General features: G+C 39.2%; 1 protein-coding gene across 2 annotated transcripts in view; it reads left to right on the plus strand.

Moving 5' to 3' along the window:
• The window catches only part of prdm5 (PR domain containing 5), a 342,995-nt gene that overhangs the window by 24,487 nt on the left and 304,046 nt on the right, over positions 1-14,462 (plus strand). For both annotated transcript variants that reach the window (XM_068039250.1, XM_068039260.1), the window contains exon 3: positions 499-621. In XM_068039250.1, coding sequence (XP_067895351.1) covers positions 499-621 — 123 coding nt within the window. The remainder of the gene's footprint in view (positions 1-498; positions 622-14,462) is intronic.

The raw sequence follows: 14,462 nt of genomic DNA on the forward strand, positions 1-14,462 counted from the left end.
CTACCTAATTTTTTTTTTTAAAACCGACTATTCTGGAGATGGTGCAATAGTTGAATAGTATAGCCACTGCTTCAGTGAAGAATTTAAGATCAAGGTGTGCTTTTTTAACAAAAACACACAAAATTGAGAGGCTTCTGATTTCCATTCTAAATATGGATGCTACATAATATGATTATCTTTAGGATTTGACTGAGGTCAACATTCAAAGCCACAGAAACTGAACCTTTTTAACTTGGCTGTCATTTTACAAGCAGAAAATTTGTGCAACATCTGTACATGCTTATGGCTTATGCTGCTTTTCAATGGTGGATAATGCAAGTCACTTGTATTTCAAAAAGGTTTGTTCATCCAAGAGAAAGTGCTGTACCTTGCCTGTACAGTGTGATTGGTTGGGTGCATTTGACGTAGATGGTATATTATGAGGGGGATAAAATCTTCGAACTGTTTTGAATCATTTTGTCATTACTGTGTGCCTGAACTTTTCTCTGACATTTGCAGGTACGTGGGAGTAAGGGAGAAGTGCTTTATGTTCTGGATGCCAGTAATCCACGGCATTCAAACTGGCTGCGCTTTGTCCATCAGGCACCAACACAAGAGCAGAAAAATCTGGCTGCAATTCAGGTACATATAGTGATATCACCGAGGCTTTCAGGCATGGCTAGTAGTTCAGCAGTTGTATCTCTTTTTTTTTCCATTGCATACCATAGAGCCACCTGTATTGGCATAGTGCCTGTTCCCTACTTTGCAGATTAGCAGTAATGTTCACAAATTAGCTTTTAGTTCTGATAATTAGTTGGAATGTACATCTGGGAACTGTAGTAATTATATTCTTTTCTTTATCTGAAATATTAAGATTTCAATAGAAATGCTATAATACTGCATTCAAACTGTGGTGTAGTGAAGTCAATACTCTGATGCTTTTAGTCCTAATTTAAAATTCTGTATTGACTTCTTTATGCCAGTGTCAAACAAGATGGAAAATAAAGAATGAGCAATATAGCACTTAACAAAACATTAATTATCAAGAATCCCTGTTGAAGTAATGATTATTCTATCATTTTTATGTTGATGCCGACTGAATTATTTTATCCAGAATAACAGTTTGCTTTTTACATACGTATGTCTTTAGCCTCCTCTGTGCACTTTTGCAACCATCTGAAAAGCCCTTGTGTGGTATAGCATACAATCAAATGGTGCAAACGGCTTTTAAATGTTCAAAACTTAAGCCAAGGTCAAGCTTCTGCAAAATTGCCAGAGCTTTGGTTCACTTCTCTCCAGGCAGCCAAAGGTCATTCATACATTCCCTTCATTGACTTGGGATTTGACACTGAGATTACTCTCTGCCCTTATTTAGACCACCAAGGATGAAATACTTTTACTTTTTCTTCAAAAGAGAAATTTGATGCATATTCTATTATTAGATTCTTGTAAATCATTTAACTCACCCCATTAGATTTCTACCTGACTTTTTGCTGCTGTGAATATAGAAAATACTGTAGATATTTGTCATTACCCATTAGGAATTTAATGCCTCAAAAACTATTGGCCTGATCCATGCACAGAGTGGGATATCTTGTGTTCTGTGAATGGATGCCATTATGATGGGATAACAAATTGCACTCTGTATGTCTCGCACCATTTTTCTTTCCATTGCAGGTTTGTTTGTGAATATTCAAATGATCACATATAAACATTCAATGGAACAACTTGGGTTATTTCATGCTTTGTTTGCTTTGATGTGCATCTATGCAGGTGCATCTTCCCAATGCAATGCAGCTTGTCTTCCTGCTCAAGGATGAGCACTCCACAGGGAGACAAGATCATACTCATTGATGTGCAGGTAACTGTATCTGATAAGAATTCATGGGGTAAAATTACAGTTAAATCAGGGATTTATTTTGTTTTTTTTTGTGAGACCAGGGGTTAAGTTGCTAACAGAAACCACAACAGCAGGTCTTTAAATTTGTTAGTGTACTGTTCAGTGAATGTAGCAATCTATATAGCTCCTTACAATTTGATACATTGATGGCCTGTGCTACCTCCAATAAGAGACGCCCCTCATGCAAGCCAGAGTAATGAAATGTTAAAGGTTAATGGCACAAGAACTATTTAGTTGTAAGTTTAAAAATTGCATTTTCTTTTTAAGAAAATAGTATTCTTACTGAAAGATTGGATAGCACTGACGAAGAACACAGTTGGACTATCTCCACTCCACAGATGAATAAAAAACTGGATGGAAAAAAAGCAAAGGCCTATTTGGATAAGCAGCTTAATAAATTAACATTTTGGAGAGCAATTCAAAGGAGACAGCTTGTATTTACATAGTGTTCAGAAGTTAATTATTTATTTCAAAGCAATGAAAATAACTAGAAAAATTTAGGGAAAAATACCGTTAAGCATAAAACAGATGAGCTGATGACAGCGTTTGTTGATCAGTTCGACACACCAATTTAATTCTTTTTTCAAGACCACAATTCATTTTTGACCCCTGAAGGTCCTGCAGCAATTGCTGCCAAAAGAATGCTTGAGATTTATTGCAGAGGAACTATTAAAGGGGATACATTTCTACATTCTCCACCTTTTACCTTTTTATGAGGAAATCATTAGACTCCCAGGATCATCAATCCTGTGTAAGACTGACGTTGAATCTATCTCTCCTCGCGTGCATATTGTACTGCTGCACTGAGTACTTTGTTGTGATGACAAATTCACATTAGTAAGCTCATAATGTAATATGAATCAGAAACATAAGCTACAGATGGAAGTGTTTCATTTAACGGTGCTTCAACGATGGAGGATTATGGTACTTTCTTTTACCTAATTGAGGATAAAAAGGTTAGGATTTTTTCACTTTGGGTACTATATCTTTACCATAGGAGTAGTTCTTTTTTTATCAGCCTACACAGCTAGGCATAAAATGTTTGTTGTTTGTGTTTGTATTTTCTAAAGAAGACTTTTCTTTCAGTGGTGTTTTTCTCATCCTCCCTCGTTGAAGGTGACCTGTGCTGGTATGGAAAATCATGGGCACCAGATGCTCTGCAATACTTCATGCACATGCTCATTGTTCATGTGAGAGCATTGACAACAGTGTTAGTAGAGTATGATGTGGGGGACACCACAGCCAACCCAGTTAAGATATTACCTGATGTTTACTTGTGAATTTTACAGCGAGGGTTACTGGATGGTGGCCAGGAGTTGGAACTCTGGCTGATAAATTTATCCCTCTTATTACCTTGGGTTGTTGAGGTATTTGTAACCCCTTGACTGACTAAATGAGATTAACTAATTCAGCCTAGAGTAGGAGTTGAAATTGGAACCTTCCTAACTTTTATAGCTTAGTACCACACAATGTGAGGATTTTTCCAATGGAGCTATAAGGCTGCACTTTCTTAACATGGCCTGTAATATATTCAGCATTCTCGATAATTTAAAAAAAAAGTTTTGTCTTGAAAGGTAAAATAAAATTGTGTTACGGCCAGGTGAAGAGGGGTCACAAGGCTCCCCTCTTGTCATTCCTCTTATTTGACCGCAACATTATTTATTCCTTTTTAAACAGTAGATGTGCTTACCACTTCAGTGAGTGTTTTACCTTTTACCTTTGTGGCGATCGTAAAAGAACCAATCAGACAGATTTTCTTGAGTTTAAACAAGAAAGAGGTGAGTTTATCATACATAACAATTTAAACCTGATCTAAAGAAAATAATAAAAATACGCAACATATTCATGCGCACACACGAGAATCGCATGCACATAAATAAGTTACAGAATGATGAGGGGTTTGTGGTTGGATTAGAGGCCAGAACAAATAAAAATTGATACACAGTTTGTGGGGTTGGATGATTCCATTGTCTTCCAGCTGAAGTTGTGTTCCTAAGTCTTTGGCCGGTAAATGTGTAGTTTGTCACTGGCCCACCTGGTTCAGGCTTTTCTTGTCGGCAGAATTGTAGGCTTTCTTCCCCTGGTATCTTTGTTTTGGATCCAGCAACCAGCAGCTAGGCTTCACACAAGGTTTTCTGGAGAGAGAGAGAGAGCATGCCTGGTTTCTGCATAGAATGAGTCACTCCCTTGACTGTCTTTGTCCAAGGGAAACTCCCAGCTTTCACAGAGATGGACAGATGGTCACATGACTGCCTCAGTGTATTCTCTGAAACCTTCTAATGAGATTCAAGGTTAGGAGTTTCCATCTCCTCAGGATGCCAATGTTTACACTTTGAGGGGTTTGCTGTTTCAAATTCAGTGTCAGGATGGCCTTGAATGCCGTGCTAATGAAATCAATCTTAGATAATTCAATCATTAGAGCCAGCCATTGTTTGGGGTACAGGCTCATCAGACACGTGTCTCCTGTTGGAGGCCTTGGACTGTGCTGGGTGTTCAAATGCAAATTGCGGTGGCCATCTTGGATGCCAGCTTTTAAAAAAAATTAACTAGGATTTTCTTTCATTAAAAGTTTAAGTTTTCAAGTGATGAATTAAAATTCCCCATTTGGCATATCATGTTTTCTTGACAATTGCCTTTAGTTTGCTTACTTTATTTTCTTTTCTATTTTCTCACATTGAGACTTATAACAATTTTATTTTCAATGATGATGCTGAGTGGCGAGTGAGGCAGGGCTAATAACCTAGCTGATATCAAAACCTGCACTTTCGGTTGATGTTCCAGTGTCCTGCTATATCCTGGCACAGTGCTTTGGTATACAATCTTCAGTAACAACTGAATCTCTGCTCCTTGTTTTAGTTATAGTTACTCCTCTAGTTTTGCTATTTATTAAGTTGAGGCAAGATGCTGCAGAAACATGTTGATGTCTTGTGAGAAGAAAAGTTGGTATTTAAGTAACATCCTCCAAATACTTAATAAATTTACCATACTTTAAGCAGATTGTTGTTAATTCTAATTGCTGTATTTGAATATATTAAGATGCAGTGATTGTTCTATTAATCTGGTTGTTTCAGGAAAAGTCGATGAGACTTTTATCTCTTGTACGTGCATTTACCATCAACTCCAGACCACAGCAGCAGGGAGGAATGTTTGCTGTTATTGAGTAATGTAAAATGGTCCTGTGGAGATATCTGCATTCTACAACTGTCAGTAGAGTTTCTGCTATCATAATAACAAATAAAAACTGAACTAGCAATCCAACTGTTTTGGTATGTTTTGGAAAGAGCACAACCTGCTCCTTAATCACGGGAGTCCATGTGTAATCTATTACAGACAGCAAACCTTCAATAACAATGTCGGTGGATGATCTGTGGACTGTCTCACATAGAGAACAGGCTAGTTTTCCCATGTTGCAACTGTATTACTGTTTTATTGCTTAGGTCGAATTCACACAAGATGGTAGCTATTTTTGCTGGTTTTGGTTAATGCTATTGATAGATTTGACTGTATTTCTGTGCTTGTGAAAGTTGAAAGAGTAGGCGATGAAAAGAGTTAAGACCAATGAGGAGAGTGGGGATTTGGTTAGAGGAGGGGTGTACAGAAACAATATGGTTTCACAGAATAGGAATGTCCTGTCAGTGACAGGAATGGTAGCTCGTTACAGAAGCTAGCACAGGAAACTATAAATGGAGCAGATTTAAGTAGGCTCATTATTGGGACTGTGGATATGCAGGGTCTATTATGAGGAAGGGGACGGGCGTCCATTCTAGCCTGTTTCTTTCATTAATTTGTTGGGTTTCAAAAGGAATAAATTGTGAGGGAGAGGAAGGAGGCTACAATGAGTTTACAGAAATAGGCCTAGTAGGCAGATAGAAAATAATGGGCTAGATTTTTCTTTTGGTAGGCTTTGCAAAGTTTATCATTGACAGCAGTAATGTTAAAGTCACTCTTGACCGTTTTATTTTCCTCTTGTCAAAGAAATATAAAATTATTATAAATAAGCATGTGGCTGCCTGAATTCATCTCATTTTTGCTAACTATCTTGCTAAGTAGGTATGAAATTTATTTTTATTTCATAAAGTTGGAATTCTTTAGCTGCTGTCTTGGTCATGAAGCCATATCAGTTTTCTGTGTACAGAATGGATTATTATAGAGGGGAATTAGTTTTAGTTTAGTTTAGAGATACAGCATTGAAACAACCCTTCGGCCCACCGAGTCTGTGCCGACCATCAACCACCCATTTATACTAATCCTACACTAATCCCATATTCCTACCACATCCCCACCTGTCCCTATATTTCCCTACCAGCTATCTATACTAGTGGCAATTTATAATGGCCAATTTACCTACCAACCTGCAAGTCTCTTGGCTTGTGGGAGGAAACCGGAGCACCCGGAGAAAACCCACGCAGACACAGGGAAAACTTACAAACTCCACACAGGCAGTACCCAGAATTAAGAGCAATAATCTCTACTGATGGGCTGTGATAAAAATAAAAGCTACAGAGTTCTCTGGGATCAAACAGATTACTGAAACAAGCAATGCATATTTTGTTCAGTTTTAAGGGAAAGTCAGGAGGCACTTTTATTTTTGATTTGTGCTTCTCCTGTAACCCCTGCTAGCAGTTTTCAGCTATTAGTGTCGCAGAAAAAGGATGTTAAAAGGCTAATGGTAGAAAGCTCATTGATGTTGGTGCAATGCCAAAGGTATCATTCCTTAAGGTGACCAACAGGAATCTGCAAGTATATTTAGACTATTATTTTCATATCTTAATGAAGGCCTCTCCACCAAGCTGGGGGTGGGGGGCCACACCAAGGCATCGCTGTTGCCGCTAATATCCAGCAGGGCCTTCTTGGTGTTGTGGGTCGTGGCGGGTCACTCCCGCAAATATTTTACGGGCCTCCTCACCACCATCCACGACATCGAGGGGCTTGTAAAATCCAGCCCAGTGTGTTTTGAAAGTTATTTAATTGGTTGTGATTGCGACATAGAGTTCATTTGTCTTGATGCTGGGAAAATAGTCTGCTTGTAGGTTTAAGATAGCTTTCATGGTGAGGTGGCCAGCTGTTGTTGTAGTGATGCTGCCTGATGGGGAGTTCTTCAAGTTAAGTTTGTTTGGCTAGTCTATCATGTCTTTGAAATGACGTATGAAAACTTTCAGCTTCATGTCAGACAGCTTAGAATGATTTCTGTTCCAGCCCAGCAATCTGAACAAACTACAGTCAAACATGAGATTTGTTTATACCTCATCTACTCAAATGGTCCCAGTAATTATTGTTCTGTTTCCTGAATATAGAGAATATGTCAAAGAATTTGTCAAAGAAAATCTGTCCTTTTGGAAGCCCAGACAAATTGCATAGGAGGTATGAGTGATCGCTGCATCTTCAGTTCTCTGTTCTGACCATACTTTTCCTGTAATGTGTTATTCCATTCACATCACATGTAAGGTTGGAAGGTTATAGGAGATGTGTGTTTTTAAGGAGATTCTGAGATAAGGATGTTGGGAGATAGCCTGAATTCTTTTACACTTCCCTAAAATGTGTCATAAATACAATCCCAGAAAAATATTTGCTAATGTACAGGTGTGACTTTTTCCACTTTCCACCCAAACTGTCCTGATGGCGTCATTATGAGATTACCAATTAATAACCAGATGGATATATTACTGACTTGATCATTGGCAGTGAAGATACTGCAGGTAGATGTAGCAAATCCTTAGTCCCTTATTTTACATCACAATGTTCTGATTATCACAACACCTAAACCTTTTCCCTTGCATTGAGCTGAAATTTATTCTGACAGATTCCATAATGGAAGCCATTTTATATTCTGCAACTAATCAGAGTTTTGTATGTAACCATAGCTAAACCACATTACTAACCAAGACAGTGGGAGAGAGTGCGGGCAGTGGTAGTGCGGGGTGGTGACTAAATATGTGTGTCAATTAATTCTTTGATCTTTTCTCGCACCTACATTGTACATTTTTTCAGTCCTTGAATTCTTGTTTGTTTGCTTTTCTTCTTCACAGAGTCTATGGGCTATTGAAGTCAATGGAAAAGAAAATTGCGTGCAGCTCAGAATGGATTGTTGATTTGCTATTGCCCGTTTTGCGCTACTGTCCAAGACAAGTTTATACCCCTATGGTTGACATTTTTAAAAATTTCACTTCTGGTCCATTTTTAGCAATATAACCCACTCGCCATGTCACAGAATATTCTGCCTCTTATACTGTGGGATGGACTTAGCAGCAGTGCAGATCTGCACATGCATAAGATTCCTGCATTCATGGTTGCAAACCAGTGGATGTAACCTACAGCCTCATTTTTCCTTCCTTTGTTCATGAAGAAGATAACTTAAAGAAAATTACAGATCTAATAAGAATTTTATCATTAGAAGCCTCTTTGCTGGAACCATAAAAAAAAATTCAGATTACTTTTTGGTGTGGTTGGTCACCTTTTCCCTTGAACTAGGCTGATATCAGGCTGGCCACTGGACAGTTAACACAAAATGACCCTATCTTTGGAAATAAATAAAAAATCAGAACTCAGCAATTAAAGTAATTCTTCAAAAGCACTTGAACTACGTTTTGATCTCCTGTTGTATAGGAATTTATAGCAAAAAAAAAGAAAAAACTTGCATTTATACAATGCCTTTTATGACAGTAGGATCTCGCAAAATGCGTTACAGCCAACAAAATACTTTTGAAAGCTAGACACTGTTGTTAAATAGGAAATATTAGCAGCAAACACACAAACAGCAATGGCAGAACTGAACAGATAATCTGTTTTAGTGATGTTAATTGAGGAGTGACTATTGGCAAGGACATTGGGAGAACTCCCCTGCTCCTCTTCAAAAAGTGGAGTAGCTCTTTTACGTCCACTATCTGAAAGGCAACACCTCCAACAGTGCAACACTCCCTCAGTACTGCACTGAAGTGTCAGCCTAAATTATGGCCCAGGTCTCTTGAGTGGGACTTGAATCTACAACCTTTTGACTCAGAGTTGAGTGCTGATATTGAGCCAAGGAAATGTCAAAATAATCATACATGTGAAATGCACAAGGAGCAATAAAAGCATGTTTTTGACATAAAATAGCTCTTTGATTAATATGATCAAAATGGGAGATCCTGAGGGATGTCACATTGAAAGCTCGTTTATATTAGGATTTTGCTATCAATAGCATTCCTGCCATTGCTGACAAACTCCTAATGTAAATTATTCTTCAATCAGAGTTGCCTTACAATACCAAAGTCAGTGCGGCACTGCACAGCCTTCTGTACAATTATCAGATTAGCATAACAAGGTAGTGGAAAAAAACACCCTTACCATTGAGTTGACTGAATAATTCCTAACTGCCATGGGTTAACTTATTTACAGCAAAATACTGGCAAGAGACTCCTGTTCCACCCCTATCCTCCTTAGTGTGATCTGTCATAATATTAACATTCATTGTTAAAATGCTGAGTGAAAAGGTTTGGAAAAGACCAAGTGGTGTAGGAAAGAGGATAACAAAAGCTTTTCCAGAACTCGCCTCCCTGCTTTCTACAAGAGTAGCAAGTGCTCATTGATCTTACACACCATATTGATAGCCTTATAAAGTAGTTATCAGGCTTCCTTTGGTTATAAGCATGGAGCTGCTTGACAACATACCTTTGTCCAAATGCCATTCTTTATGTATAAGTTATAACTGCAAGTGTTGGCAAGCATTCCAACAATGGTGTTCATCATTAGCTCTGCCTAATTGTGTGTACAGATACTCGTTTTTCAGCACAGATAGCGGGTTAGAATCAAGAGTGGAAACTCTAGTGTATTTTTCTTTTTATCATTCCTCTTCCTGGGAGGACAAGATGCACTGTAGAACTCCCACTGTGACCATAGCTGAGACAGATAACTCAACATAGACCAGGTCAAGAACTGGAATCTCCTTGGTTTGTGTGGCTCAGTACTGCCTTGTGTAGCCTTTATCCACTGAGCCACGAGGAGAATGGTAAAATGGTGTATACAAAAAAAGTCATGGAGTTAATCGTATGCGATCTGACGTGTCGAGTGCACAATATGCAGGATAATACTATTTATTAAACAAATACTGTATATTTGATGAGATCTCAAATTCTTTTGCAATCCTCCTTCTGATGGCTCAAACTCAGTACAATTTTTATACGTTATATGTTAAGTGCTGCCCCCTAATGGCTTAAATAAGGTAATACACAAGACCAGGAAAATGCAGAGATTGAAATGCAAGTTCCCTTTAACTTTTTTTTGCTGAATATCACAACTTTGAAGCTATTATAATCAGAGCACTCTACTCACCAACCTAAGTCTTCTCTGAATTAATGGAAACAACCTTTAAATATAAAATAGAATAATGAGGAATCTGATAGGAAGCATTTTGATGAACATGCAAACTTTTAAATTTCTCTATTGTTTTGATAGTCGTAGGGCTGTCAGCAGTACAATTGATAATTCAGGAAAGTATGCAACAATGACGAGGCAACTGCAAAGTGTGGCATAATAATATTGTGTGTTGATAAGTTGCACTTATGGGACTCACTGAATTTATACAGGAAACATTGTAATTACAGAATGCATCTTCATACTGAAAGGAGATAAATAGATTTTGGATATTATCTTTAAAGTACAAGGAGCTGAAGTGCAGAAACTCCACAGGCTGCCAAAAGTATAAAATAATTTTGTTGCCTGAGTGTGTGGTCTGGGTAGCTGGGTCTGAGTTTGTATATACAATGAGATCATCAGGATGTAATGGAACCTCCATTTATTGTGACAGAACTGTGCTTCACGAACGTTGGGATTTTTCTGCACTTTTGTTGATTTTATCGAATTTTTGAAAGATATGTTTTAGATTTTCCTCCCCTTTTAGAATCCCCTGAGGAACATGCATCATTATTCATCTAATAGGACAAACAGGCTATCTACTTGTCTTGCTCCAGGAATCTACTTGGACTACTCTTCTGTTGAATGAATGATCGCTATACAATCACCTTTGTGTGCCCCAAGGTTCTATCCTTGGAGATGGATATATATGATAGATACATAATTGAGGACATGTATAGTGTCTTTCAGTAATGTTCTTGACAAACATGGTGCCAACTTTCATAGACGTATCCACAAACCCAGCTTTATCTCTTTCCCGTCACCCTGGACTTCATGACTTTTGCTGTGTTCTCCAGTTGCCTGGTTGACAGCATGTCTTGGATGAGATGGAAAATTCTTACATCAGTAAGATAGAAACAATTGTTTTGGTTCTTATTGAAACTATGCACCATAGCTCTCAATTCCATTCTCCATCCTGGCTGAGCTTGACGGTGCAAAATACTCTGCTTGATTCTGAACTGAGGTTCAAACCTCACCACCTATTGTGAAACTTCTTACTTCAACTTTGGCAATTTTGACCACCATTACTTCAAATTACTGAAACCATCTTCTGAGCCTTGTGCCATCTCTAGGCACAACATTTCTAATAGTCTCCTTGCTGGCTTCCCAAGCTCCATTCTACAAGAAATCCAACTCATCCAACATTCGTTCTGCACAAAATCAGGATCACCACTGTCCATGTTGACTTTCATTGACTTCCCACCTCCCCCGCGCAACACCAGCACATTGATTTTAGCATTCTAATCCATGTCTGTAAATCCCTCCATGGTCTTTTTCTCTGCAATCTTTTCTGGTTCTACATCTGACCTCAGTTCTTCTAACGTTGGCTTGTTGTGTGCCCTTCCCCCTCTCCACTCTGCCATTGGCGACAGAACCTTCAGTCACCATCACCATCCTTGCATGTTGCCATATCCCTTCCTACTACTACAAGAACTTGCATTTATATAGAGCCTTTAATGTAGAAAAATGTCCCAAGGTGCTTCGCGGGAGTGTTATTAAACAAAATTTGACACTGAACCACATAAGGAGATATTAGGGCAGATGCCCAAAAGCTTGGGCTAAGAGGTGGCTGAAAGGCGGAAAGAGAGAGAGGTGAAGATGTTTATGGAGGGAATTCCAGGCTGTCGGGCCTTGGCAGCTGAAGGCATGGCTGGCTGCCAGTGGTGGAGCAATTAAAATTAGGGATGCTGAAGAGGCCACACTTGGAGCAGCAAAGATATATCTGAGGGTTGGAGGATAGTAGAGAGATCGGGAGTGGTGAGTTCTTGGAGGGATTTGAAAACAGGAATGGGCATTTTAAAATTGAGACATTGCTTAACTGTGAGCCAATGCAGATCAGCGAGCACAGGAGTGATGAGTGAATCAAATTTGGTGCTAGTTACGACATGGGCAGCAGAGTTTTGAATGACCTCAAGTTTACAGTTTCCCATTTTCAGAAGTCTTCTGAAGGCCTACATCTTCAGGGGGCAAACAGTAACTGTAGAAGTTAAATCTCAGTACCATAAACTTTTTGGTTCCATCACTAATCAAGGTTGTTTTACACTGAGGAATTATACTCTTTAGTTTGGAGTATCTTGCATTTTGAATAAGTACAGATAGAAATTTATGATTTGTAAACGTAAATCTCATTCATTTGAAGCAAAACACCAGTTACCCAACCCCAACTGGGAATGTTACATACTGGGATTGAAGAGGGAGGAGAGAAAAAAGGAAGGCTTGATGTTGCCAGGATATAACTTATTTTTTCAAAAAATAGCTGTAAATTCACTATAAACAACCAGCTTTTTATGGCCCTACTGACGGCGACAAATTATGGAATACTGCTTCGAAGTCTGTATTTTTGTTATAATATAGATTTGGAGTAAATGAAGCAGTGCCAAAACACAAGGCCATGTAATATGTGATGGAATGTGATTGCTGACCGTGGGCCAGCTGAAAAATGATGCACTGCCTCTTGTTGACAGGGATCTGTTTCTGTGGCATCTATTGCCATGAATCGTTGAAGAAAGACTGCCTTTGCAGGGCTCTTTAATCACATTCCTCTCCTGCTTATTCACTGATGTGGATAAAGCTTGAAAGCCCAAGTGTCATTTAGCAGATCAGTTTCTCAGGAATAACTGGATTTTCCGGAGTTTACTTTGAATTTGTTTCGGCTTATTTGATTTCAAAACCTTCCGAGTTGATTAGCATTACAAAGGACAATGTTGAAACCTCATGACAGTTTATGCAAATCTCTTCAGCTATCACATAATTAAAAAATCGTTAACCAGCCTCCGTGCTATGAAAACTCTCATAAAAATCGGCGGCTGGATGAAAGTCCAGTAATAGTTTAATTAACTTTGCTGGATGTTAATCAGATAAACACTGAGATTTATGACAACATTTGGAAGACTTCATTAGACAAACGTTGTTTTGTTTGTTGGCGTTTGGTGCAGCATCCTCCCAGGATACACTTTCCTCAAAGCTGGAGCTGTGAACTACTATTGCTGGGACAGCTGCTCCCATATGTGTGGCTGTTTGAAGTTCGTTTTGGGAACTTTTAAAGCAAGAGGATAAGGATTCCTTTTGTAAGTCCTAATAACAAATGTGTTTTTCTTTTGCAACATGTTGGGCTGTCTTGGTTTAGCTTGAAATCAACCAGCAAAGTCGAGGGTGCACCAGTGTGTGGATTTGCTTATGGAATGTCCTTTAAAAAAAATAAGCTATGAAAATTTTACTGTTTTAAAGCATCCATATACAAATAGTTCTTTTGCCTACCATTTTTCTTCAGTGTGTTTCTCATTTATGCCTCGTTTCACAGACAGTCTTAGCATGCTCATCAAAGTCATGCTTTTCTAACCCCTTGCAACTTTCCTTTTTAACTCCCTCTTTTCTTGAAGGTGATGAATCTTCTTGGGGTGCAGTTACACATCTGCCAGCAGCCCTCCAATAACTCGTCCCAAGTAGCGTTTGCTTGCAGCAGGCTAAGGCCCTCTCCCTGCTCTGCTGGGGCCGATAAAGATGGACCCAGCCATGAGTAGAAATCTGCTGGCCTTACATAAGCAATTGTGTGAAACATTAGAAGGTGTGCCATAGAATTTCAGCATTATTGCTGATGTGGTGTCATCTCCCGTAATATCCCCTCCTTGGAGAGTGGGGTCACCTCCAGAGAGGTTGCAGCCAAGCCCTCACAACAAGAATCCATGTGCTCAAATGGCTTCCAGGGAGATTTTGAGCTTTGCCATGAAGAGATCAGTGGGCAGAATACATAGGGACTTTGAAAGAGCCACTCATCTTCTGCAATCTGCTCACCTGCAGATCAGTGGAACTGCTGAGGCCTATCCCCATGGGAGTCGTTGTGGGAACAGTATGTATTAGCGCCTCTCAGGATTTCAGCAGATCTCCCTTTCGCCACCCCCTCCACCAATGCCCACCATGGTGCTAGCAAGTCAGCTGGGCCAGACAATCCGGATATGAGCTGAGGTGCATTTGTCTGCAATTGGGGCCTCATAGGCCTGAGCACCCAGAAGTAACTGGCCATGTGCATCTCAAGAGTCCCGATATGAAAAGCAGCCTTTCCTCAGTAGTAGAGTTAGTAAATCTTCTTTGAGGAAAAGCACTATGCTTGGACATGGTGTGATTGTGCAGGGTTGTCATTAGCCATGTTAATAGGATGTATCCCTTGTCCCTCAGCAGCCAGCCTGTCATGTTCATC

This window comes from Heterodontus francisci, chromosome 1, assembly GCF_036365525.1.
Source record: "Heterodontus francisci isolate sHetFra1 chromosome 1, sHetFra1.hap1, whole genome shotgun sequence".
Taxonomy (NCBI): Eukaryota; Metazoa; Chordata; class Chondrichthyes; order Heterodontiformes; family Heterodontidae; genus Heterodontus; species Heterodontus francisci.